At 36.2% G+C, this 26,084-nt stretch overlaps 1 protein-coding gene across 1 annotated transcript in view; it reads right to left on the bottom strand.

Moving 5' to 3' along the window:
- PolH (DNA polymerase eta) overlaps window positions 1–12,559 on the bottom strand; it is a 37,645-nt gene extending 25,086 nt beyond the window's left edge. The window contains exons 1-4 of the mRNA XM_083111262.1: window positions 12,343–12,559; window positions 7,991–8,633; window positions 6,764–6,898; window positions 1,782–1,987 (exon numbers count right to left, since the gene is read on the bottom strand). Coding sequence (XP_082967388.1) covers window positions 1,782–1,987; window positions 6,764–6,898; window positions 7,991–8,118 — 469 coding nt within the window. The 5' untranslated portion in view covers window positions 8,119–8,633; window positions 12,343–12,559. The remainder of the gene's footprint in view (window positions 1–1,781; window positions 1,988–6,763; window positions 6,899–7,990; window positions 8,634–12,342) is intronic.
- Window positions 12,560–26,084: the final 13,525 nt, after the last annotated feature.

The raw sequence follows: 26,084 nt of genomic DNA, 5'->3' as shown, positions 1-26,084 counted from the left end.
TGAACGGAATAATACATTTTTTGTTGGTGAAAAATATGTTTTGCTATTTAAGAGACAACGACCTTTATTTAGTCACGATTTTCAGTGCCGACAAAGAAGAAGAAGTAATAGTTCAGAGGAAAGTAAACTGTTTTTGTGTTATGCTGACAAAGTGCAAACATGAGTTCGTTTGTGTGCCGCGTTTAGTCAGTTGCTTTATGTATATTTTTTTTTGGTGTTGCATTATTTGCACTGTAGGTGATTTATTGCTGGCTTTTGAGTTTGTGAGTATCTAATAGTATTGTCAAATAGGATGGCGAAATATTTTTTCCCTCATACCTATTGAAGATATGCAAAGAAACTTGACGGACGCATTACGTATAGATCATAGTATTTTTCAAGGTCGATTATAATCGGGTGGTACCTATATCCAGGGCCAGTCCAGAGGGGTGCAAAGTTACCAAAAGGGATTTTTCGGAGGGAAATTTCCCGAATTATCCCCGATTTCCCTTTCCTCATACTTGATGTACACATGTGCGTGGTGTCATTTGAAAGACGTATGAACTATGATACTTGGATGAATCGTGCAGAAGCAGTAGCTACTTAAAAATATTACTACGCAATATTTGCCAGAAAATTACACAGAGAAGGGATTAATCTCTAGAAAATCACATACTTCTATTTGCAACACATGCTTTAAAATCTAAGAAACTGACATTTACTACTATTACCCAGAGCCAAAAGCATTGAATGCCACAACATAATCTTTACCAACTGATTCAGAATTTGTAGAAAAGGTTGTTTCAAAGATACTTTTCCATCCTTTGTCCATTGTCTAGAGTATAATTTATCTTGCAGCCTATGATTCTCAAAAAAAAAACACACATTATGCTACTTACATCTACAATGCATTGTATAAGCACACTCTCTAATGTACCTAGCCTTCAGGTTTCAGAAATTAGACTACAAATATGCAACATATGTAGTTTATTAACATTCCTTCCCATCTCTTATACAGCATACATATTAATCCAATGTCTTGATAACACAAGCCCTCTTAAGTTTAACATGAGAAGCCTCCTGAAAGATAAATTACCCCCTTTCCCAGGCTACGAGCCATTTGAAAAATGTATTTTTACACAAACAACCTATCCATCATCAGATCAGCTCTATTCCTGTATATTCACCTACATATTACCTTGTAGGCTCCCTATCCTGACAGACCAACTCTTGCTACCTCTGCAGATCCCTTAAGAGCAAATGAGGTCTATTTCTCCCACATATATCGGAATCAAATGGGGTTCCAGGGCGGACACTATTCTGCTACCAATGAACATTTATGACAACTCAGCCAGGCGAAAACATAAACAATCCAAATAAAGTGAAGGACCACAAACTATGCTGTAACTTACCATCCCGATTCAAACTAAACTAAACACTATGGTGCAATAGACCTCTTAAGAGCCAAGGCCTGCCAGAGTGGTATTTTTCAGTGTCCCATCATTTCGCATTGAGTCTCATCACCACTGTTTTCTGGCTTTTGGAGACAGGAGCCCATTACTTCTTTGCAATTATCTTCCCAATTGTCCCCAGAATGCTGGGTCAATGCTGAAATTTTGGGGGCTCCCACCGGGAATCAAACCTGGGACTGCTTGCACCAAAGACAACAGAGAGCATTAACCTTTTGGCTGCACAGGAGCTCCGCATATTAAGGCAGCTCCTGAAAAACGACACTAAGAAATACTGGTCCCAACATTCACCACACGTAAATGGCCTTATCAAATAATGAACACGTGAAATACCTTCGCCGTTATCCTTGGGATCATCATATCCAATTATGAATGTGCTTGGCAAGTCTTCAGCTTTCACTTGAGCACATTTCATAGCCTTCAAACGAGTTTCTACAGCTTCGGTCAAATCCATGTAGGCCTCATCTACACTAGCTCTCTGCACACAGTCACTGAATTGGCAAAAGACATCAGCAACTTCATCACCAGCATTTCTATACCTGTGAGGACACAAAGATACATCTGAACATGCATTTTTTTCTTAAATCCCATACTAGACGGTAAAAATCTTTATGTATTTGCCTCTTATCATGTCTGACAAACAGAAGACATCCAATAAAATACTATATTTCATATTTTTGCCATCTTCAAGATTATCAGCAACAGAAACTAATGAATTTTAGTCTTCAAAGTTATTCAATGCAGGTAAAAATATTTTCATATCTGCAGTTGTGTGAAAATTTACTTGTGCAAAAATGTGAGCTCATTTCTTAAAAATAAAAATACTCTAAAAAAAAACAACACTACAATTACGCAAAAGCTGACAAGTTTGTGGGCAATCAAAGCAAAAATATATTTTAGGGTCCTCGCACTACCCTGTTAGAGTATAAGCCAGTACACATTAATAAAATAAAATTTGTAACATAACTATACATTGCTATGGTGGTTTAAAGACCCACACTAGGCTTAGTCATGTTTCCCAATATGTCTGCTTATGTTGTGGTGTTAATAGAGGAAAGGAATAATAAAATCAGCTTAAGGGCATGCGATACAGTCTCCACGGGACTCTTCCTAAGCTCTTCCGTCCCTGACAGTGTGCCAACTTAGCTCTCTTGGAGCCAGATCTGGCTCTTTCATGCACTCGTTCGGCTGTGAACTGGGACGCCCACCCCCCGTGACCCACTATGATGCCATCACTGCACAGTGATCCGGAATGCGAAAAAACCCGGCAATAATTAGGAGCTCCCTATTTGACCCCTAAATCAATACAAATGTGTAAGATTATAAATTTTATGGAATAATTCACACTTTGGGTCCACGGAATTCACATGAGATTGATTATTTTGATTTTTATACAAAAAGTATAATTTTGACCTATTTCAATGTGCACTTGAAACCACAGTAAAACTAAACAATACACTTGGTTTGATTGATCGAGTTTATTTTACTTCGAGTTTTGTGCCTCTTGGCTAATTTGCGAAGATGGGGATGAGTGATGAAATTGATGAATGGACATTCACAAACAACCAAGCCCGAGCGGGATTCGAACCCGGGACCCTTGGCATCGCAGCGTGATGTGCTAACCACTCGGCCACAGACAATACACTTGGAAACCGAAATACATTTCCAGAAATAGATTAAATAACAAAACTAATGAAAATAAGGATTATAATGATAGTAATAAAACAATAATTATAATTGTAATAATAAATGTCAAAAGTATCGTTAAAATGAATTTATGCAAAATAAATGTTTAAAGCGAGGAAAACAGACTTCCTATCAAATCACTTTCAAGTGATAAATTAATATATTTTAAGGCATTAAATAATATTTATTTACTAGTTGCAATATCTTTCTTTTTTCCTTTAAATGTACTTTGGTTGTGAATGCGAGTTCCTCAGACGTATTTTCCCGGCGAAGCTCTTCAGTTTATCACCTATTATTTCTGTCGCTACTTTCTTCAAAACTGATAATCTGCTTTTGAGATTGCATAGGGTGAATATTTTTAAGAAAATTATCTTTTCAGCAACAGTTTTCATATCCTTAAAATACTTTGCTGCAGCACCGCGATACATCAACACTAAAGGTCTTAACACAATCTTAAGCGATATTTTTAAAATTTATAGAATCTAACACGAATGAAACAAATGATTAGTCTGATAATTTCTATTTTCATCAGATTTTTTAGGAATAATGTTTCGTGGATTTCTATGACACACCATCCTCATTAACCCACAAGGACACATGACTGGGTAAAAACGACCCAAAAGATTTGAAATATTTCTTTCATCTTTACCAATGAGTGTGCCCGAGGTGACCCTTCTCAGTACCTTTCCTGTAAATACTTTCTAATGTCATGACTAGGGCTCAGAAGTTGAAGTCCTATAAATTGCCAAAAAAAAGACATAAAAATATAAAAAAAAGGACCTAAAAACAGAAAAAGGACGTATAAATGTGATCCAAATTAATTAATAACTTCAGTTATCCTTATCTGACTTGAGATCTTTGCAGGCACGTGCTGTCTGGTCGTATACACCCTGCTGAAAGCTTCAAAACAAGAGAAAGTTACCACTTAACAGCATGACCTTCCAGACAAGTTACGGTTAAAGGACCTTGTACCGTACCTGCTTCAGTCGTCCAAAAATGTTTTTCTTTCGTTTCAGGGATGGTTCAAATATATTTCTTTCTTTCTTTTTTTTATTTCCTTACTACAGAAAGGATGTTTGAGGTGATGAACTGATGATGATTCGAATTGAGAATGGGAGTAAAAACGTAGTCGAAAGAAGGTGAAGTTGCAAAAAAAAGCTGTTAAGACCTAAAAAAAAAAAAAAAAAAAACTAAAAAAGGACCAATAAGCCAAAAATCGCCGAAAAAGGCAAAAAAAAGTCAAATATAACCCACCTTTTTCTGGCCTACAATGAGCCAAAATGAACATATATTATGTTGGGCCTCATCTTCGGACACTAGGAAAAAAATAAGGATTTTTCCTCAATTCCGAGCCCTAGTCAAAACCTTCAATCAGCTATGAGGCTTCGTTAGTTTCCCTCACAGGGCCGAAGAAACATCGCCTGTGTAAATTTCACCCAGACATGCGCTCCTGCATTTCAGCTTGGTATTCAAACATGATCTTTTCTCTGATTTTTTGCAATATTGTCAAATACAATAAAGATGTTCAAAATTAATACAATCAGTTTAACCAATAAAATATTGTTAATCAAATACTTTAATGTAATTATAACTCGGATTTACGAAGTAATTTTGCTTCTGGGTAATATTTACATAGCCAAGTCTTTGGTGAAAATTTTAGGGAAAGTGTTGATGAAGGTTTTGAAAGATAGGGGTTGTTGGGACTTTTTAATAAATTTCTGTTACACTGCACTACTTCTATATTAAGTAGTATTAAGCTTCAGCTGATAAAAAATCAGACACAACCTATTCCCCTAGCGCGTGCACACGTGACCACGCTTGATTCAGGGTTGCCAGCTGACCCATTAACAAAGGAGCACACGTTCACAAATAAGCTAAATTTGTCAAAAATAGCAAAAAGTAACAAAACTTTTCTCCCATACAGTTTTTACAATACTTTAAAGTATCCTTTGCTTTAGAAATAATCGCGGGAAATAGCAGCAAAAGCTATGTTAACTCAACATAACTTTTGTATTTTCAAGTCAAAAATAAAATCATTATATTTTATTGTAATTCAAATATCTGTTCTTTTTCTGTGCATTACTGAGAAGTTGTGAGTCTATCTAGCACAATTATATTGTCTGGCGAAAAAATAATTGCTACAACAAGTTTTAAAAATATGTACAAAATATTCCGAAGATTCTATTTTCACGGACCGCCATTTCGAGGCCCGAAAACAAGAACAAAGAATAAATTTAGAGAAAAAAATTCATGGCAGTTTCATGACTTGTTTACAGAAGTGGTAATGTTTTATCCCCTTACTGAAAAGTCAAAATTTCTATTTTTGCCGACTTTTTTCGCATTCTGGATCACTGTGCACTGGTTCCGGCCCACATAGACCAACTCTTGTCATAATTATACATTTTGCACGTGACGTGATATTGTTATATTGGCTGCATAGCCCCACTCCCTCTTATCTCCCCAGCTACTATTTATATAGCGCAGTGTTTGACGTGAAATTGACATAATATTGTTATCAGGGAATTCTTTATTTTCAATTTCATACGACCATCAGTGGATTATTGAGATGGGCGATGCTGACAGATCTAGATGTTGAAAACTAAGAATAAATTGTCATCAATTTAGAGTTAACGATAATAGCAGTGCCCCAACCCCTTTGACAACTAACATTACCCTAGGAGGCACTTTATCCAGCCTTCGTAAATCTAGCTCCATGAAAGTAAGTTTTAACTCCATTTAAGGTGAAATTTAGTTCTTTTATGTGCATCAGGTTTGGGAACACTGCCAGGAGGCAAGGAGAAAAGCATTGATCACATTGGAGTAGGATTTGATTCGTTCTCTTGGGAATATAAAACTTCCGATGGAATAGAAAAATATGTCAACGGGAAGAGGGCAGTTTGAAGATGCATTTCACCAGTGGAAAAGTTGAAACTTCCATTTGATTAGCCGTAACTTGATGTTGAAGTTGATTCCCCATAAGGAATACATGCGATTCCGAAAATTCTTACTGATCATATTTTTCAAACATCGTGTCCAGCTTAATAATCAACATAAAAAACACTTTCACTTGCAACATGGTGAGAAATTCATACTCTTGGATACACCGAGGTCTTTTTTAGTAGCAGTGCCCATTTGGGCAATATTGAAATAAATGCACAATTGGTGTGTAACTGTATCGCCTCCCCTATAATTAATTGTTTTCTCATATTTTAACACAGGAAAGAAAAAAAAAGTATACACATATACATTTTTCAATTTATCAATAATGGGTGAAAAATAACTCAATATTCTATGCTCTACAAGATATTTTGTCATGAATCTGTTTCTCCACCAGGTGCAATATGTGTACATCTTGATTGATATCACTGAATAGCTGTAGGGATTAAGCCAATTTTCATGAACTTTTTTTCCCCTTTTCATTTCTTTCCCACATTCAATTACTTTGAAACTTCAGTAGCATGATTTGAGTTTGGCAGGTGCCCACCCACTATGCTCTTGTTATGAGCCCTCTCTTATGTACAAATGTCAATAATTTCAAAAAGTAATTTTTAAATTCCTCAAATAATTTTCAGTGCACTACACATAGATGTTTGGGCAATTCAAATCAAATTATTAAAATTGATTATTACTTAGCTAAATCTGCTTTTCCCCTAACTTCTGACACTCTCACTAGAATTATATCTGGGCATATTTTCTTGGCTTCATTTCCTCTCATATGACGTGTAACTCCAAAGGCACGGGCTTCATAGTTTACTGCTATAATTCTGGAAGTAAAACACATTATTTGTAACCTTATGGAAAATAAATAATGAAGGTGTAAGTTCATATTTACAAAGTGGGGTTAAAATGATATATTTTAGAGCCAAAAATGACCATAAATCAATCCTTCGTGAAAAATTTTAGGGGGAATGTTGAGAAAATTTAGGGAGGTAATTGGGTTGGTGTGTGGATAAATCACTGGTGCTAGGTATAGTCCCCATTGGTAAACAGCACAACAGTGCTCAAATATAATTTTTAATGAGAAAAATCATTAATGATTCACAATGAAGTAAATATATATATCACTTGTTTATATTCACTTACAAATAAAGCACAATCTATGTTGTAATACAGTAACTGGTATTTTAATGCAACACTTTTACACACTGGAAGAAGATGCTTTGAAACATCCAAGCAAATATAGTTTTTTTTCAATGCAATTTATGGGTTACATAAATTTATTGTCAAGTATCCTGCCTTACTAGCTATTTTCACTGATTAATTTTAACAAGTACAAAGCAAAGCATCAGAGATAAATATGTTGTTTTAATATGATTGTCAGTTCTGTCCTTCAATTTTGTAACATTTTGATAAATAACTGGGGGAATCTGATTTATTGGTCACACATATCTACATGTGCAGAAGGGTGTAAGCATGCACACACAAAAAGATAACTCAGGTTCTCTATTGATTTAACAGAAATGGTCAAATTTCACTCACCCAACTGTGAACTTTCACTCATCGAACTGTGAACACAATTTTAATATCCTTTAAAATAACTAAATCTACAATTAAACAGTTATTATATATTATAATTTTAACCTCCTCTAAAGTTAACACATTCCCGCCCGTAAACGACCATGATCATGTTAAGATATGTGCTTGTTTTTTTGCCCATAAACGGCTATGGTCATTTAGCATTTTATCAGATTTTCTCCCCCATGTTGATTAGCAAACAAAAAGGGTGCACCACATGACTTTGGGGGGAGGTCTGATGTGGTACCAGAGCTGGGCATGAATGTGTTTAGAAAGATAACAATTCTTAAAACCCCAAATAATCCACTAATTTTTAGATATTTATTATTAACAACACTCACCCTCCTCCTTTCCAAGTATTGTATTGTACAACTGCTAATGGTTTGCCTTTTAAGGAAGGATTCAATCTAACTTCAACCTGACAATAAAAACAGTCCATATCTATTAGAACAACAACACGGGAAGCCATTGTGAAGTCTAAAAGAAATGTCTTTAATCTTTACTTATGCAATCAACTGTTTCTCTCACTCTATATGTGGCACATTTTGCAATGTAATTCCAGGCATTAATTCTTAAAGCATCAGGTAAGAAATCATCAGAGGACATATAGTATTCTGTATGTCTTATGGTGTCAGAAGACGAGTTGCTTTCAGCCTGTATTTCGTCTGATGCAAGAGCACTAACACTGGCAATGTTTTTATACCTCTTGGGATGTGGAATTGAGCTCTTATTAATATTTTCACTTAAAGACAGGTCGTCTTCATCCTCACGGGAAAGGTCAATTATTGGAATATCTTCATCTTCAGGTACCTCATTTACAAGGTCTATCAGTGCAGATGGCTTATTAACTTTAGGTTTAGTTTCAACTGTTAAATCTTCTACGATAGTGACAGTTTTATCTACTGGTTTCTTTCCTTTCTGAGACAAACTTGTCTTCAATTTATGTTGCTTCTTTCTTCCCATGGAAACGTATTTCTATCCAAGCTGTAAAAAGGACACAGTGGTAATTATAATTGTAAGAAACATATTTAAAAAGCAATCCTCGTACCGTCATAGCATTTTCATATGCAATTAGATATTTAAACAGTTTATAACTGAATTACAATGATGACAAATACATTAAAGTCATTAACTCACATGTTGCTTCTTGTACGTCATTTAGATTTGGTGCATCAAGAATTATCTTCTGTGAATCAGAAATGCTCTGGCAGTTCTGTTTCATTTTAGTTCTAATTTTTTTTCCATATTAATTACCATGATGAGGTTAAAATGATGACTAGATACCTAATTTAGTGAAGCAAGTAACCAATACACAGTACTTTTAAATACATTCATAATTACTTATTACAGAGCAAAATGTTAAAATGTATATGTATCCATCTATATCTTACTTTATGTAATTTGAACAGAGGATAGCAACTACCAATACTAAAATACTTTCAAAACTATATTTATAAGCTTATATTTACTACAGTTCATTGATATTACTGAAGTACCAAATGTGCTATACTATCTATTGCAAAGTGTCACCTCAATTTTTCAAAAGAGCAATTGGCATGTCTTTCACCCATGTATTAAAATTATTATTACACAAAAATAATAAGACCTAAAATTTCAGTTGTGTACTTAATAAGATGTATTAAAAAGAACCCAAATTATGAATGGATTCCTTTACTCTCAATTATTTGGCATTACTTTTCCGATGTTTGCATGAAACAGGTGATGGGGATTCATGAGAAGCCGATGTCTAGTCCAGGACTCGAGCTCTTTAAGGGATAATTCACACTGAAGAGACACGCAACACAAGACACGTATCGCTTGGAAGCCAACACTCAGTAATCAATGCAACCTTTCGAACCAAAGAGACACGGCAAGATGCATGTGTCGCTTACATGTCTCTCGGACTATGCCATTTTCTCAATATCATGCAGGTATATAGTTTGTTGTTCACGTATGCGCAGTGAATGCTTCATTGCAACGAGCTATATTTAGACTCTGGAAGATAGCCCAGCCGGAATCATATTTGAACCTCTAATTTGCTGATATAATAAAGTATCGATATGCACAATGTTTTAAGATTTAAACACAACGTTCTCTTCGCTTTATCAAGTTTTTTGATGCAGTTATCGTCTGTAATTTGCCTTCAACATCGTGTAAATAAGCCGTGTTTTGGCATTTATCTGACTGCTTTTATTTGAAAAAGCCAGCATATTGAGGCACTTTAGTCCAAAATATATTAGTCAACATGGTAAAGTACTCTAGTTCATTATTTCTCAACCGCAAGGCTGCGACCTGATACCGTGCCCTCGTATCAACTATACTGAGCAGCGAAAGGTTCTGCTGAAAGTGGTTGACAACTATCATAATCCCAATATCATATTTGAGTTGTGAATTTTTGGTTTTTGAAGTAAATTGTATGCAGAAATAGACTAATCAGAACTAGATCTGCCCGGTGCCTCCACCGGTTATCGAACCTGGGATCACTTAATTACAAGGAGTCGGCGTTACCATTTTGTCTTCGATATTTTTATATTTGTCAACAATCCTACACGTAGTCAAACTATTATTACTCTTTATGATTATGCTAGAATTTATTTATCAATATTTAATTACATGCCTCTCCCAAGTTTCAATAACTTGCACAACTTTTACAACGTAATTTACATGTAACAATGTCTCGTTACGTTTTTTTCCGGGTGATTAATAAACTGATTAATGGAATTACATTGGTACAATCATGCAAACTGAGCATAGAAAGCAGTGTCGCTTGCCGTGTGCATCTTATCTCTTCGGTGTGAAACTCTCGTGTTGCGTGTCTCTTCAGTGTGAATTCTCCCTAAGTTGCAAGATCGTGACCCAACCAATCAATGTGTTTGGCAAGAGAACCAGCATGAGTAATTGATAATGTATGAAACACACACAAAATAGCATGACACATTGAGAAAATTGTTGCATTCTCACTTTTTTTTTAAAAAAAATGTGGTTCTTTCTGCCTTTTTGTTCCACACCATGGCCGTGCGGTCATGCTTTGGGATGCACACACATTCAAGTCTCCTAGGGGAAGTGTAATACCTTTTCTCCAAAGATTTTGGCCTGTGTATGGGCCCAGTGGCCACCCACCATTGTGAGGAAAATGGTAAACTATGAATAAGTAGCACAACCCAGTCATGAAAAACATACAAGAATGACCGGGAGTTTGTCGTGCTGACCAGATGTCACCCCCTAACTGGTTGGATGATCTCGCACCTCAGCAGGTCGGAGTGAGGCTGGCAGTCTGTATGTAGGCCCTGGCCATCGCAGGCACAACGTTGCTCAAGTGTTGTGCAATAAGTGAGACATGTTGCATGGAGCATTGATTTGCATTTGAGAAAATGGCATCTTGCGTAAAGGTGGAAAACATGTTTGCCCCACGAACCATTCACGGTAAAGTTAGGTTAGGCAAGCATATTAAAATTCAGGGTCATGATAAACATAGTTTTGAAATGCTAATCATTGCAAAAAATTGTTGTTTTCTTCATAAATCAAGGGTGTTTACTCCGTTCACGGACCCACTTATTTCGGCTTATTTTGCAATTTCTAGAAGTGACCGCCAAATTTTAACTGCAGATTCGTGATTACGAAGCCAAAATTAGTGAGTATGCCAAATTTGAAAGCAATTGAAGAGATTTCCGGTGTTGTAAATGGTACTACTTTACGGTAAAAATTTACTATCCTTCGGACACCTCTAATTTTTTCGTTTCGTCAATTTTTGACATTCGTACTTACGTATCTGCTTCGCGGAACATTCCTGAAGGTGTATCAACGTTGTTTTGATGAAATTTGAACTATCTTTCCTAACCTAACAGAACTAACCTAACCACGTGCCAATGGTTCGTGGGGCTAGCGCCAATGGTTCGCAATTATTTCCAATTTCTAGATCCTGATACTAACACGACACCGAATTTTAACTATGTTTCCTAACCTAACAGAACTAACCTATCCACGTGCCAATGGTTCGTGGGGCTAGCTATTCTCCGTCGGAGAATTAATTTTCAACGAACAACATGAATTTCAGCTATGAAACATTCCCACATCACACAAAACACTTTCCCGATGTTCGACAATGCTACAGGAACTTATTACAGTAAGTAGTTTCTTCTGTAAAAATAAATAAATGTGTCCGAAGGATAGTAAACTAGTACCAAAATATCATTATTAATGTGTGGATAATTCATGCACAAAAGGTGTCAAGAAAAACCAAACATGGGTCGATGTGGTCGATCCGCCTAACCTAACCAAAAAAAATAACCAGAATTATTGTTAAAATACTAGGGTAGAAAGTATTTAGGAATATTATTTTAATGCTAAGAGAACTAAGCCTGACCTGCCAAACCTAACAACGAAAGCATTTAGGGTTATTATTAAAATGCTAAGGGAATTATTTAGAAATACATGGAAGTGAAAAACCAGTGTCAAAGAACCACAGTAAGCAATGGCTAAAACTCCGTAGTGTATGTTATTGTTAACAGACGTAAATCGAAATCGAACCATTTAAAAAATGCATACCTAGCATGATGAAATCGCAATAAAACAAAAGGAACTTGGGCCCTTCTTTCTCTGTTTTATTAATTAGTAGAAAGACCAAATTTGAAATCTACATACTTAATATAATTGAATATAGAAAAAAGCAATACAATACTGAGACAGAACTTACCAAAACAAGTTCAAACACGACACAGTCATATTTAGAATGCAACTGGAGTTGTTTTCTATACAGTGCGATTGCCGGATTCGGTTTTCGCTGGTCACTGTTCATCTTCACTCAATGTGGCAAAATTTAGTTAATTAGTTGTTAAATCATAATGATACCAAATCGCTAATATGACAAACTGTTCATTTTCTCGGCTGCGCCAGGCTCGTTGTGTACCCACTGTACCAAAAGAATTTCGATCGTTCCGTTGCCCTAAATACAGCGTTGTACCCTAAGGGGTCTCTCTTATCGCACAACGCGTGGTCAACATTGTGTTTTGACGTCAGGTGATTTCTTGATTTTAGCATTGTTAGGTTAGGTGTCTGCAGGAGTAGTGTAATTGATGATAATATTGGCGCGATAAAGTATGAGCCCTCCTCAGGCAGATTTGGCTACACTTAAACCTAGCTCAAGATGTGCATATGAGCTTTTTGCTCAAGTGTGGCACCCTGTCTAATCCAAGATTTTTTTAAAAATGCTCTCGGAAATTTCCCGTGAAAGTATGACCCCCCTCAGATTGATTTGCCTACACTTACAAAAGCCACATCTGACAGATTGTTGTCCATAAGCTTGTCAAACATATGCCCCTCTTGATATTTTTTTTGGCTACACTTAAAACTAGGCCAAAAAGCCACCCACACCCACCCACATACACCCCCCCCCCACACACACACACCTCACACACACACACACACACACACACACATGTTTACTTCTGGTTTATTTCTCTTGCATCATGTTGTGCAACAAATTATTACCCAATATTATGCAACAAATTATGATGCAAGAGCTTTTGCATCATGTTGTGCAACAAATTATTACCCAATATTATGCAACAAATTATGATGCAAGAGCTTTTGCATCATGTTGTGCAACAAATTATTACCCAATATTATACAACAAATTATGATGCAAGAGCTTTTGCATTACATATCAGTTAGTATTGTGAGAGTGGCTGAGGAGAACAGATGTGTTGTTGCAGTGCTCCTCATACAGGTCTGATATTTGACACATTTTGCTTGTTTGTTGTAATCCACTCATATTTAGAGTCAGGTTTATATCTGCCCCAGTTTGTTATACATGACACATGGTATTAGGTCATTGTTTTTCTAGGACATGCCTGTGTAGACATGCATTTGTGCAAGGGCAGTGCTTCTGTACTTATTCTATTTATGAGCATGTAGGCTATTAGCTTTACAACCTGTCATAGGTTTATTAAGTATAGAGTTTTGATTTGAACCCCAAGAAGAAATTTTATATAAATACCAAAGCCAAAAATATTAACACACTTACACACACACACACACACACACACACTAAATATACAAAGCACACTGCTGAACCCAACTGATATTTTTTATTAAGCATAGAATTTTGATTTGAACCCCAAGAAATATATCTAATAAACCAACAACAAAAATGCCAAATCAAAAATATTGTAATCAATGCAATAAGAATATATCCAGCCCTAATTGGGCTAAGCACCAAAGGAATTGTAATCCAGACAAATACAGAACTCCCACTAAAATATGCCCTAAATGCCATAGAAAATATAGCATGAAATACTTCACATATAAACATAAGGGTACTTGTTCTGTACAGTCATCAACATTGCCTCCACAACCATATACATCTGGTCTGAAAAGGAAGCTTGAAACACCTGTTAATGCTAGAGCAGCAAAGCAGCCACGCTATGAACCCATCCATAGCAGTTTTAATGGCCAACTTAGGGATTACCGGTTTGTATCAGAGCAAAAATGTGATATTAAGAATTTTTTGAACAGTATAAATCCAAATGTGCATGCAATTCTAAATGCACAAAATGGCTCTTATAAGCTGTCCCTCAAATTGTTTACACAATATAAGAAAGCAAATGGCACAAAATTTACACAGCCCCTCATAACAGAAACTGTAGCTATATATTCAAATACAAATTCAGACAAAATAATAAGCAGTTTGATAGATCAATTGAATATTAAACACTCTGATTTTGCAGCAAAAGAATCAGGATGGAGCCTATGCGGAACTCCACACAAGTTATATATTAATATTTCTGAATTCAGCCCATTACAAGGATCTACATATCTGCCATTACCTGCCAATATTAAAAACAAAAGAGCCGTGGTTAACATAGAAAATAATGATGAGAAATGCTTTTTGTGGTGTATTTTAGCTGCTTTGTATCCAGTTTTAAGGGATCCTGAGAGAATAACTTATTACAAGCAACATGAACATGATTTTGATGAAGCAATGGAGGGCTTAGAATATCCAATGTCTGTTCAGAATATTGATAAATTTGAAAAAAAGGCCAGGGATATCAATGGTAAACAATTATCTATTAATGTATTTATTTGTTCTACTGGCCGTGCCAATTGCTTGATAGCACCTCTCAGAATCAGTACACTTGATGATGATTCTGCTGTTCCGATTGATCTGCTCTTAATTGAAGGGGATAACACACACCATTACACTCTGATACATAATCTTGAAGCTTTAATTAGAAAACAACTAGACAAATTTAATAGAATATTCAAGTTGTGCCGAAGATGTTTAACTGTATTTGATGGTCAAAAAATGGTAAATGGGGTTCGTGAATGTAATACAGAAATTGCTAAAAACAAGTTAATTGAACATTTAAAATACTGTGGCAACCATAAACCTGTTCATATGCTTATGCCTAACCCAAATGAAAATGCCAAATTCAAAAAATTTGAAGCCTTGTTGGAACACCCAGCATATATAGTCTGTGATTTTGAATCAAACCTCAAACCCCTTGCATTCTGCAGCCCAGATCCTGATGAATCTTCAATTACATCATACCAGCTACATGAACCTTCTAGTTTTTATTTTGTTGTTGTACAGGATGGTGTTGTTAGTGAAGAATATTTATACATGGGACCAGATGCCATCAAAAAATTTGCACATAGAATAGAAAATGAGTGCCGTTGCATAGCATCTAATGTCTTATTAAAATCAAAACCCATGTTGCCTTTAACAGAGAAACAGATTGAAGATTTCAACAATGCAGAAAAATGCCCGGTATGTGATTCTGAATTTTCAGATACAAATATCAAGGTACATCACCATTCCCATACAGATGGTAAATTCTTAATGGCCCTGTGTAATAGCTCTAATATTAAGATCCAGAGACCAAAATTTGTCCCCATATTTTGCCATGGTGCATCCAATTATGATTTACATCATTTGATCAGGTACGAGGGGTTTGACAAGCAGAATTTAAATATTTTAGCAGAAAATAATGAGAAATATATAGCTATTAGCAAAATAATTAAAGTTAATGGTGTTCCCATTCACTTAAGATTTCTTGATTCCTACAGAATTCTGTCTGCTAGTCTGGCTACACTGGCCAGTCAATTATCTGATGATCAATTTAAAATCACATGTGCTTTGTTTCCAAATCAGGACCTGAAATTAATTAGGCGGAAGGGTGTATATCCATATGATTATGTTACAGGTTTTTCTAAATTTGATGAATGTTCTCTGCCACCAAAACAACAGTTCTACAGCAAACTCAGAGGATCTGGAATCACTGATGATGATTATCACCATGCCCAGTTGATGTGGAACAATTTAAAATGCCAGACATTTGGTGATTATCACAAGGCATATTTAAAACTTGATGTCACTCTCTTAGCTGATATACTTCAGGCATTCAGAAAATCTTCCATGGAAAATTATAAGCTGGATCCAATGTATTTTTACAGTGCACCAAGCTTAGCATGGTCTGCAATGTTTTTAAACACTAAAATGCAATTGGATCTGATCCAAGATCAAGATATGTATCTGTTTATGGAGCAATGTATAAGAGGGGGCATGGTGCAATGCTCTCAGAGATATGCCAGAGCAAATAACAAATATATTCCTGATTATGATCCAGCACTGCCATCAAATTATATACTGTATGTAGATGCCAACAGCCTGTATGGTTATGCTATGATGGATAAACTGCCATATGCAGGGCTTGAGTGGGTTGAAGATTTCAATATTAAAGATCTTCAGGATTTTGATGACAGTAACTATGGCCTGTTCTTAGAGGTTGATCTGACGACAATTCCTGATGATTTACACAAGACATTTTCTGATCTGCCCCCAATTCCTGAGGTTAAGTGTTCACCTGGCTCTAAACAGAAGAAACTGATGATGACTCTAGAGCCAAAACAGGATTATGTCATATATTACAAAAACCTCCAGTTCCTGATGCATCATGGTGTTCAAGTGACCAAAGCTGGCAAAGTTTTGAGGTTCAGGCACTCAAGATGGTTGAAGCCATATATTGATACAAACACAGAGCTTCGAACATCTGCAATGAGTCAATTTGATAAGACTTTGTTTAAATTGATGGTAAATTCAGTGTATGGCAAAACCATAGAAAATGTCAGAAAACATACTGATGTTAAATTAATTACTGACCCCAGCCTGAGCAAAAAATTGATTGCAAAGCCTAATTTCAACTACAGAAGAATTTATGATGAAAATATGGCACTTTTCAACATGAAAAAAAACAAAGATTAAGTTTGATAAGCCTATTTATGTAGGGGCTGTGATATTGGAATTGGCCAAATTACATATGTTAAAATTGTATTATGATGTGTTGAAGCCTTTTTATGATGATCGTGTAAAACTGATGTACATGGACACAGATAGTTTTATTCTTGATATTCAGACAGAAGATGTTTATCAAGATATGTCCCAGCCTGCATTGCTTGAATATTTTGATACCAGTGAACATACAAAGATTCAACCCCACAACAAAAAGGTGCCTGGCAAGTTAAAAGATGAGACACTTGGCGATGTTATTGTAGGATTTGCTGGGTTAAGGGCCAAGATGTACAGCTTTGAAACATGTAGTGGTGCTGTTGCCAAAAAGGCCAAGGGTATTGGCAGAGTAACTGTTGACAAAGAGCTCCAATTTAAAGATTACAAAAATTGTCTCAAAACCCAGAGTTTAATCAGAACATCGGAAAACAGAATTCAGAGTGAGGATCACTTGTTGACTACAAATGTTGTAAGAAAAGTGGCTCTGGACCCACATGATGATAAGAGATGCATTTTATCATGTGGCATACATACTCTACCATGGGGTCATTGTGATTTGAAAAGTGGTAATCAATGCCCAATTACAGAGCATGATTTGAAATAAATAAACATGCCTATGAACTTATTTGGGTTCAAAAAACAGGCTATTATGGACCTGCCAACACCAGCACCCTCTTCTGATATAATATCTAAACTAAGTGCTTTGTTAATTATTCATCTGAATAGCATACTTACAGATGTTGATGATGAAACAGGTAAAACATTGTACATATTTAACAATAATTTAAATTATTACCAATTACCTGTAGGTGGTCAATTACAATTTATTACAACTCCCGAGGGTAATGTCAAGATTTCAATAGGGAGAAATATTTATAGAATTAAGCACTCAAACATGATTTCTGGCAATGTATATACTGTTTCTACTGGTGACTGCTTATATATTGAGGTCCCGGGATCCTATGACAAGCTTATACCTTTTTTTATAGAATTAAGATTTAGATATTCAATAATAAATAACCACTAAAAACAAAATGCCTAATGATATATTTGGCCATACAAGACATGAAGATCACAGTGATGAGATTATGATGCTTGATGTCAGAGTCAAAAAATTAAGAAGTGATTTACAAGCTTTACAAACCACACTGAATGCCAGTCTTCAACTAGAAATTACAAATTTACAATCACAATGCATGGACCCTCTTCTTAAAATTGACTCAGAACTCAAATTGCTGCTTCAGAAATATACTGACTTGGCAACATTGGATAATTTTCAAAGTTTAGAGGAGGCTGTAGCAGCTCTTCAAGCCAAATTTAAGACCCAGGCCACCAACTCTGAGCAATTGAAACAACAATTGGAAGAGCAGATAAATAATGTCCAGACACAGCTCCAAACAATTGTCAAAAGCATAAAATCACAAGAAGATTTTGATCTAGTGATTTCCACTCTAAAGGAACAGATTCAATCACTACAGATACCTAATCTGGACCCTCTGAACAATGCCATAGCCGAGGTTAAAGAAAAAATTGAGACACTTGAAAATTTTATGAACAACTTGCCATCTTCTGATGCTCTGAGTGCTATAACTCGTAGTGTTGCCAACATCAAGCTGCAACTTGAAACATATGAAGATTTTGGAAAAATTCAGAGTACCATAAGCCATCTTGAGGGTACAATAGCAGCAGTGCAAAGTGATCTGACAAATGTAGAAGAATCCCGCTTGCCTGGTATTGTAGACACCCTTGTCAGTGTCCAGCAACAGATCACAAAGCTTGAAAACCTCAACACTGAATCTGAGCTATCTCATTTTCATCACTTGATCGATGATATCCAAACAAAGCTTGAAATTTTACAACAATCAACACCCACTCAGGCAGATATAGCCCTGCTCCAAGATGCTATGCAAAGTGTGGCTGATGCTTCTGAATTAAATAATGTGAAATTGGCACTTGAATCTTTGCAGAATACTGTATCAAATCTGCCTACATCACAGGAACTTAAAAATATTAAGAGGACAGTGAATCGCATATTGAAATCAGAAGATATCAAGAATATCCAAACAGAGATCAAACAACTTACTCAGACAGTGGCCACTCTACCAACTAATCAACATATTAATGAACTGCAAGCCCTGTTTGAGGATATCAGGAGACAAGTCCATGATCTTACTGCTCAAAATTCAAAATTGGTAGTTGTTGAAAATTTACAGCAAATTGTAGCTAATATCAAGCAACAGCTAGGGACCATGGAATCCAATCAAGCAAATGCTTTGTCTGTTTTTGCCACCCAGCTACAAGAGATTGTGCAACAATACAAGAAACTTGTTGTGGACATAAAGATCAAGCCAGGCCATGATGATGTTGTTAGGACTATCAATGAGCACCTTGAATCTGTAACAAGTAGATTGCTTACAGCAGAAAAAGAAATAACTGGCATAATCGAGAATCCTAAACATACAGTAATTCTTGAATTGTACAGTATCCCCAACAAAGAATATGATTCACCATTTACACCAGGAGGCAAAATATATATGCTGTCCCCTGCACAATTTTATTACCAATTTTTTGTTGGGGGCACACTTAGACCAATCAAGATCAAATATTGGCTACAACCACAGGCACACCACTACCCTACCTTATCAATAACAAATGCTGACAACAAAGCAAAAATCACCAGTGTAGAGTTAGAGGATTTTACAGACCCCAATACATTAGAAACATCTTATGCTGAAGATGATGGCTCCCTGGAATTTAATATACAAATAGGAGACAAACTGTATTTAGAAAATCCTGTAGTATCAGCTGCTGAACACCCTATAGTTGCAATATTCTTGTTTACATACTATGTCTAGACAAATTATTGTTGATGAATTACACAGACAAGCCAGACATAATTATAAGAGACTGCCAGTAGTCACAAAAGGCATAGATGATTTATGGCAGTGTGACTTGGTTGAGATGGCAAGTGGACAGCTGAAAAACTTAGACAAAATCAACAAGGGCTACAAGTATCTACTCACTGTCATAGATACATTTTCAAAATTTGCCTGGGCTGTGCCACTCAAATCCAAGACTGGAAAATGTGTTACAGAAGCCTTCAGGACAATCATCAATCAGAGTGGAAGATCACCGCGCTATTTGCAAACAGATAATGGCAAAGAATTCTATAATTCTGTGTTCCAACAATTTATTAAAAGCCAGTCAATACAACATTACTCGAGTTACAGTGATCTCAAGGCCTCAATTGTAGAGAGATTCAATAAAACCCTAAAAAATCATATGTATAAACAATTCACACTTCAAGGTAATTATAAATGGCTTAATATTGTTCCAGAACTTCTACATAAATATAACAACTCGGTCCATTCCACAATCATCATGAAGCCCTCTGAGGTAACTTCATCTGATGAGCAAAAATTGATCAGTACTGTTTATTATCCTAGATACCAGCCAACAACAAGAAAGGCCAAATACAAGGTGGGTGATCAAGTAAGAATCAGCAAATATAAGCACTTATTCAAAAGAGGCTTTACAAGAAACTGGAGCACTGAATTATTTACAGTGGTTCAAGTTAAACCTGGGACCCGATACACATATATAATAAAAGATCACCGAGGAGAAATTCTCAAAGGCAGGTTCTATGAAGAATAACTCAACAAAACTAAGCAGCCTGACACATATCTCTTAGAAAAAATCATCCGCAGAAAAGGCAACAGGATACTTGTCAAATGGCTAGGACTCCCAGAACACAGCTGGATCGATGCAGACAAAGTGATACTATGAGCACCTGGGATGTTATAAAGAGGCTGCCAGAGCCTGAACAGCAGAATAAGAGAAATGGAATGCTGCTGCCTGATAATATTAGATGTCTTATTGTTGGGCCATCGGCTTGTGGTAAAACTACACTAATGATTGATAATTTTTTATTGGCACCCAACTGGTTAGACTGGAAAAACAGGCACTTGTATGTCTTCTCTAAAAGCTTGGAACAATTAAAATATCAGCAGCTGATGAAGCTATATGATGGATTGGATATTGCCACTTTTGAATCAGATGTTAAGCCACTCCATGAATGTCTTGATAACTCTGTTGTTGTGTTTGATGACATTATACTGGATAATCAAAACAAGGTTAGAAATTTTTTTACACAGGGGCGGCACAAAAACATTGATTGCTTCTACCTGGCACAGACTTTTTCTAAAATACCGAAGCAGCTGATCCGAGACAACAGCAATTTTATATGTGTGTTTCATCAAGATCATACCAACCTCAAACACATACATGATGAATATGTAGGTGGTGACTTGAGCTACAATGATTTTTCTAAGATTTGCAGTAGGTGCTGGAATCAGGACAGTTATGGGTTTGTCACAATTGATATGACAAGGAAACCCAATAGTGGGAAATATAGAAATAAAATCAACAATTTTCTAGACATTGAAACATATATAAATAACCATGAAAAGGCCAATCATTGATGATCTTAAATTAAGAGATTATCTTGTAAAAAGATTTAAGGGATGGAAATCAGAGAACCGAGGAATCTATGAACAAGACAAGCAAACAGAACAGCATATTATCGATGCTATTAGTGAATTAGGTAAAAATATCAAAACTGTTACAGAGCAAAATCAAAATTTGATCACAGAGCTTGTACCTGTAGCTGCTAGGAATATATTAGATTATCCAATCACCCCACTTTCTAGTATTCATACACCTAGTCCTGTTGCTCCTTGAAGAATTGAAGCTACTCAGGATCCTATTGAATTGGGTCTTCTTGCTCAAAAATATTTAAGCACACCTAAAGACAACAAAGATGAGGTCCTTGGCCTATATGCTGACACAGAGCGTGATGGTAGCATCATACATAGAATTGGCAATTTCAGAGTAACATTTATGGGAGATGATATAATTGTTTATTCAGAATCTCATCTTGGAGAAAAAGGTGGTTTTGTTAAGTATCCCGGAACACCTGGATTGTGGGAACTGATGACTAGGAAGAGACCTGGCAGCTATACAGATCAAGATTATGAGCATTACAAAGAAATATTAATAAAATCAGATGCTCTATACCAGAACAATGATCCCACACAAAAAAGAGTCAAGGCTAGCAGTGGAGCAAAATATAACAACTTAATCAAGCCCATATGGTCACAGATCAAGACAGGTAGTGGAATCAAACAATACAACACCCTGCCTAAAGAATTTGTGTGGGTTGATGATGTCAGGAAACTTGTAGATAGGTTGCTGGTGATAGCTGGGGAGGAAAATGCTGGCAACCACAATTTTTACAATGAAAAGGTTGGAATTATGGACATGATAAGCACCAAATTGTCTAATTTTATAGTGAATGACACTAAGGGCATTGGATATCTTATAAAAATTATTAATACTCTACCACCTAAATTTTGGAATATTTCTGAGGGTCGGGGGTTGGTTAATGACATTATAAACAAGCTGCCATTTGAACTACACATTCCAGGCTATCAGTATTGTGGTCCCGGTACAAAATTGGACCATAGATTAAACAGAGGTGATAATGGTGTTAATCCTCTAGATGCTGCTTGTAGAGACCATGACATAGCATACAACACACATACTGATCTTGACAAGAGACATGTTGGAGACAAGAAATTAGAAGAGGCTGCATTTGGTAGATTTGTAAGCAAAGATGCTTCTTTAAGTGAGAAAATAGCAGCATTGGGGACCACCATAGCTATGAACACCAAACAAAAACTGGGGTGGGGGCTGTGAATATGTATATAATAAACCTAGGATGAAGGCCAAGGGTGTTATGTATCAGATACCTTATGCAGGTCTTAAATCTCTTAAAACTATTGATAGCCTTTTAACCAAAAAACAGCGCAAGAAAAAAAATTCTTGTCTTGCCAAGGGCCATGGTATGAAATTATTACTTAGTACCCCCCAATTAAAAAAATTACAGCAATCTAGAAAAAAAATCACAGGTGGGTGGCTTCATATTTACTATCCCGGCCATCTTAGCAGCTTTGGGGGCTGTTGGGAGCTTGGCTGGGGGATCAGCTGCTATAGCAAAAACAGTAATAGATGCCAAGAAGAATAAGGCAGAATTAGATGAATTGAAGCGCCATAACCTGGCCATTGAGAAACAAGGCAAAGGTGTTAAGAGAGCCATGAATAAGTTAAAAAAAAACAAGATGCACTTACAAACCAAGATATTGAAGCTTTAATCAAGCCACTGGGCATCAAAAATTTTAGAGGTGTATACATGTCTGATTCTTTACCAGAACAACCACTCAACAAAGAGTGTGGCATTGTTAATTTGGATAAGTACAAAAATCAGGGCACTCACTGGATCTGTTATCTTAAATATTTAAAAGATGAGGCATTTGTGTTTGATTCATTTGGAGGTGTTCCACCTGAAAATTTAATAAAATATCTAAAATCAGCTAATCTTTATTACAATAATGCCCGTGTTCAAAATTTCACAGATGTTAGTTGTGGACATCTGTGTTTATCTGTTCTTAGATATCTGTCTCAAATAAATAAACCATCAATTGAAGATTTTCAAAAAGCCACACAGTATTTAAAACATCATGGGGGTATTCCATCTCACCAGCCAAAATTCAATATTGAAACTTAGATTACATGATGATATAGTGTATCCCAAAACAATAGCTCTCAGAGCATTTTATGGCATGTACTTGATCCCTAATATTACACACCACAACAACAAGATTGCAGTTGGGGATCAAAAAATTGTCATCACTCCAGGGCAATATAATCTATCTACTCTAAATGCTCAGTTACCCAGAGGTATAGTATTAACTCAAAATTCTGTCACTCACAGAGTAGAGATTGTGTCTGCTACAGAAACAGTGGATCTGGGTACTATAAGAGAGCTGTTAGGATTTGAGAACAACACAAAACTTGAACCAGCCATCAAACACACTGCTATTAATATACATAAATTCTTAGCCATAGAGACTCTGAATATTCACTGTAATGTGGCCGAGGGTATGATCACCAAATCAAATGGCATAGGCACTCACAAACAAACTGGCATCATTGCAACATTCAAACCTAACTCTGAATTTATGGAGCCAATCATCTACACTCCATCACCAACATTATATTTTCCTGTGTGCCATAATAGAATAGATTACATTGAGTTGATGGTCACTAATGAAAAAGAAGAATTAGTTGATTTTGCTGGAGCCACAACAACTGCAATCATAGAGATTAATATTTAAATAAAAATACATACAAAAAAAATGGAAAATATTGAGAGTTATGAGCTACAATCATTCCCCCCAAACAGGAGGACCTTTGCAAATTTAAATCAACCCAACACAGAGATTGAGGTTGATCTTGATGTAGGGGATGGCTTTATACACCCCCACAGAGCAGATCTATACATCAAGTTTGATGTTGTAAAGCTTGATGGTACAGATTATCCGGCAAATTCAGATATAAGATTGGTAGACAATTTTGTGCCACATCTGTTCTCTGAAATTGAGATCAGAAAACATGGTGTTGTTATAAACAGAGTAGATTACCCTGGCATTACCTCTACAGCTTTGGCCACATTAAAATTATCCAAAACCGAGGCTTCTTACTACAAAATAGGTGGATTTGAGGCTGGTGATAAAATAATATCTAAAAGCCACACAGTGCTGTTCCCTATGCGCCTGTTGCCAGGATTCTTCTCAGATTACAAATATATTATGTGGAAGGGTGGTTTAAGAATTACATTTAGAAGAGCTGCCAATGATAATAATGCTTTGATGAGGTACAGTACATTAAACTCTACAGGGGAAGCTCTGCCTAATACCCTACCTAATGAAGGCAAATGCATTATTCAGACTATGGAGCTAAGAATCCCGGTTGTTGAATATGAAGCCAGTTATGCTCTTAAATACAAAGCAGATATTCTAAAAAATCCACAGATTCCTTTACAATTTTATACATATCAATGTGTGCAGAAGCCTGCCACTGGTACCTATTATGAGTTTGATGCTACAAATTCATTCTCCAGTATACAATATGACATGCCAGATTTTGTGGTGGTACTGTTTCAGACTGGAAGACACAATAATCAGGAAAAAAAATCAAGTAAATTTGATAGCTGCAACATCAAGAACATATATCTTAAAAATGGCAGAAATGAGGTGTTTCCTAGAGAAAATTATAATTTAGACATGTCCAAGGATGATTTCCTTAAATTATATGAGGCATTTACAGCATACAAAAGGGTCACTACTGGCAATACCGACATGTATTACACACCAGATGAATTCAAAGCACAGAGACCCATGTTTGTCATCAATACTTCAAAAAGGAAACAAGTTGTGGTTAATGACAGGACAAACATTAAAATTATCTGTGAATTCCACGATACACTCCCTGATGACACTATATGTAGTGTTATTCTTATAGGTGAAAAATCATATATTTATGATGTAAGAAATGAGAGAGTCACAGAGCAATTCTAGAAAGTCTCTGCATATTACATTGTCTTAGTACTAGATATGCAAGTTGAGGCTGGTGTTCAATTGAACTTAAACCGGAAGTGGACCGGAAGTAAATATGTGTGGGTGTGGGTGGGTGTGGGTGGGTGTGGGTGGCTTTTTGGCCTAGTTTTAAGTGTAGCCAAAAAAAATATCAAGAGGGGCATATTTTTGACAAGCTTATGGACAACAATCTGTCAGATGTGGCTTTTGTAAGTGTAGGCAAATCAATCTGAGGGGGGCCATACTTTAACGGGAAATTCCCGAAGGCACTTTTTACAAAAATCTTGGATTAGACATAGTACCACACTTGAGCAATAAGCTCATATGCACATCTTGAGCTAGGTTTAAGTGTAGCCAAATCTGCCTGAGGGGGGCTCATACTTTATCGCGCCAATATTATCATCAATTACACTACTTGCAGGGGCGGCGCCAGAAAATTTCGACCGGGTGGGCAGAATCTCCATTATGATAAATTAGGGTGGGCAGTAAAATGTAAGACCATATATAGTATATACGTATCTGTATGTAATACGTATGTACGAGGCGCATCCAGAAAGTAAGTTTCCCTATTTTTTCCCCGTGAAAGTAAACATAATGAGCCGTGTAAATTGCGCATGCGCAGCAGAGCTAAGACGTAACAATCATATGCCAGGC

This window comes from Lepisma saccharinum, chromosome 25 (genome assembly GCF_977018435.1).
Source record: "Lepisma saccharinum chromosome 25, izLepSacc3.1, whole genome shotgun sequence".
Classification (NCBI taxonomy): domain Eukaryota; kingdom Metazoa; phylum Arthropoda; class Insecta; order Zygentoma; family Lepismatidae; genus Lepisma; species Lepisma saccharinum.
Note: the sequence above shows the minus strand (reverse complement) of the source record. Positions and strands in the feature narration are given on the sequence as shown.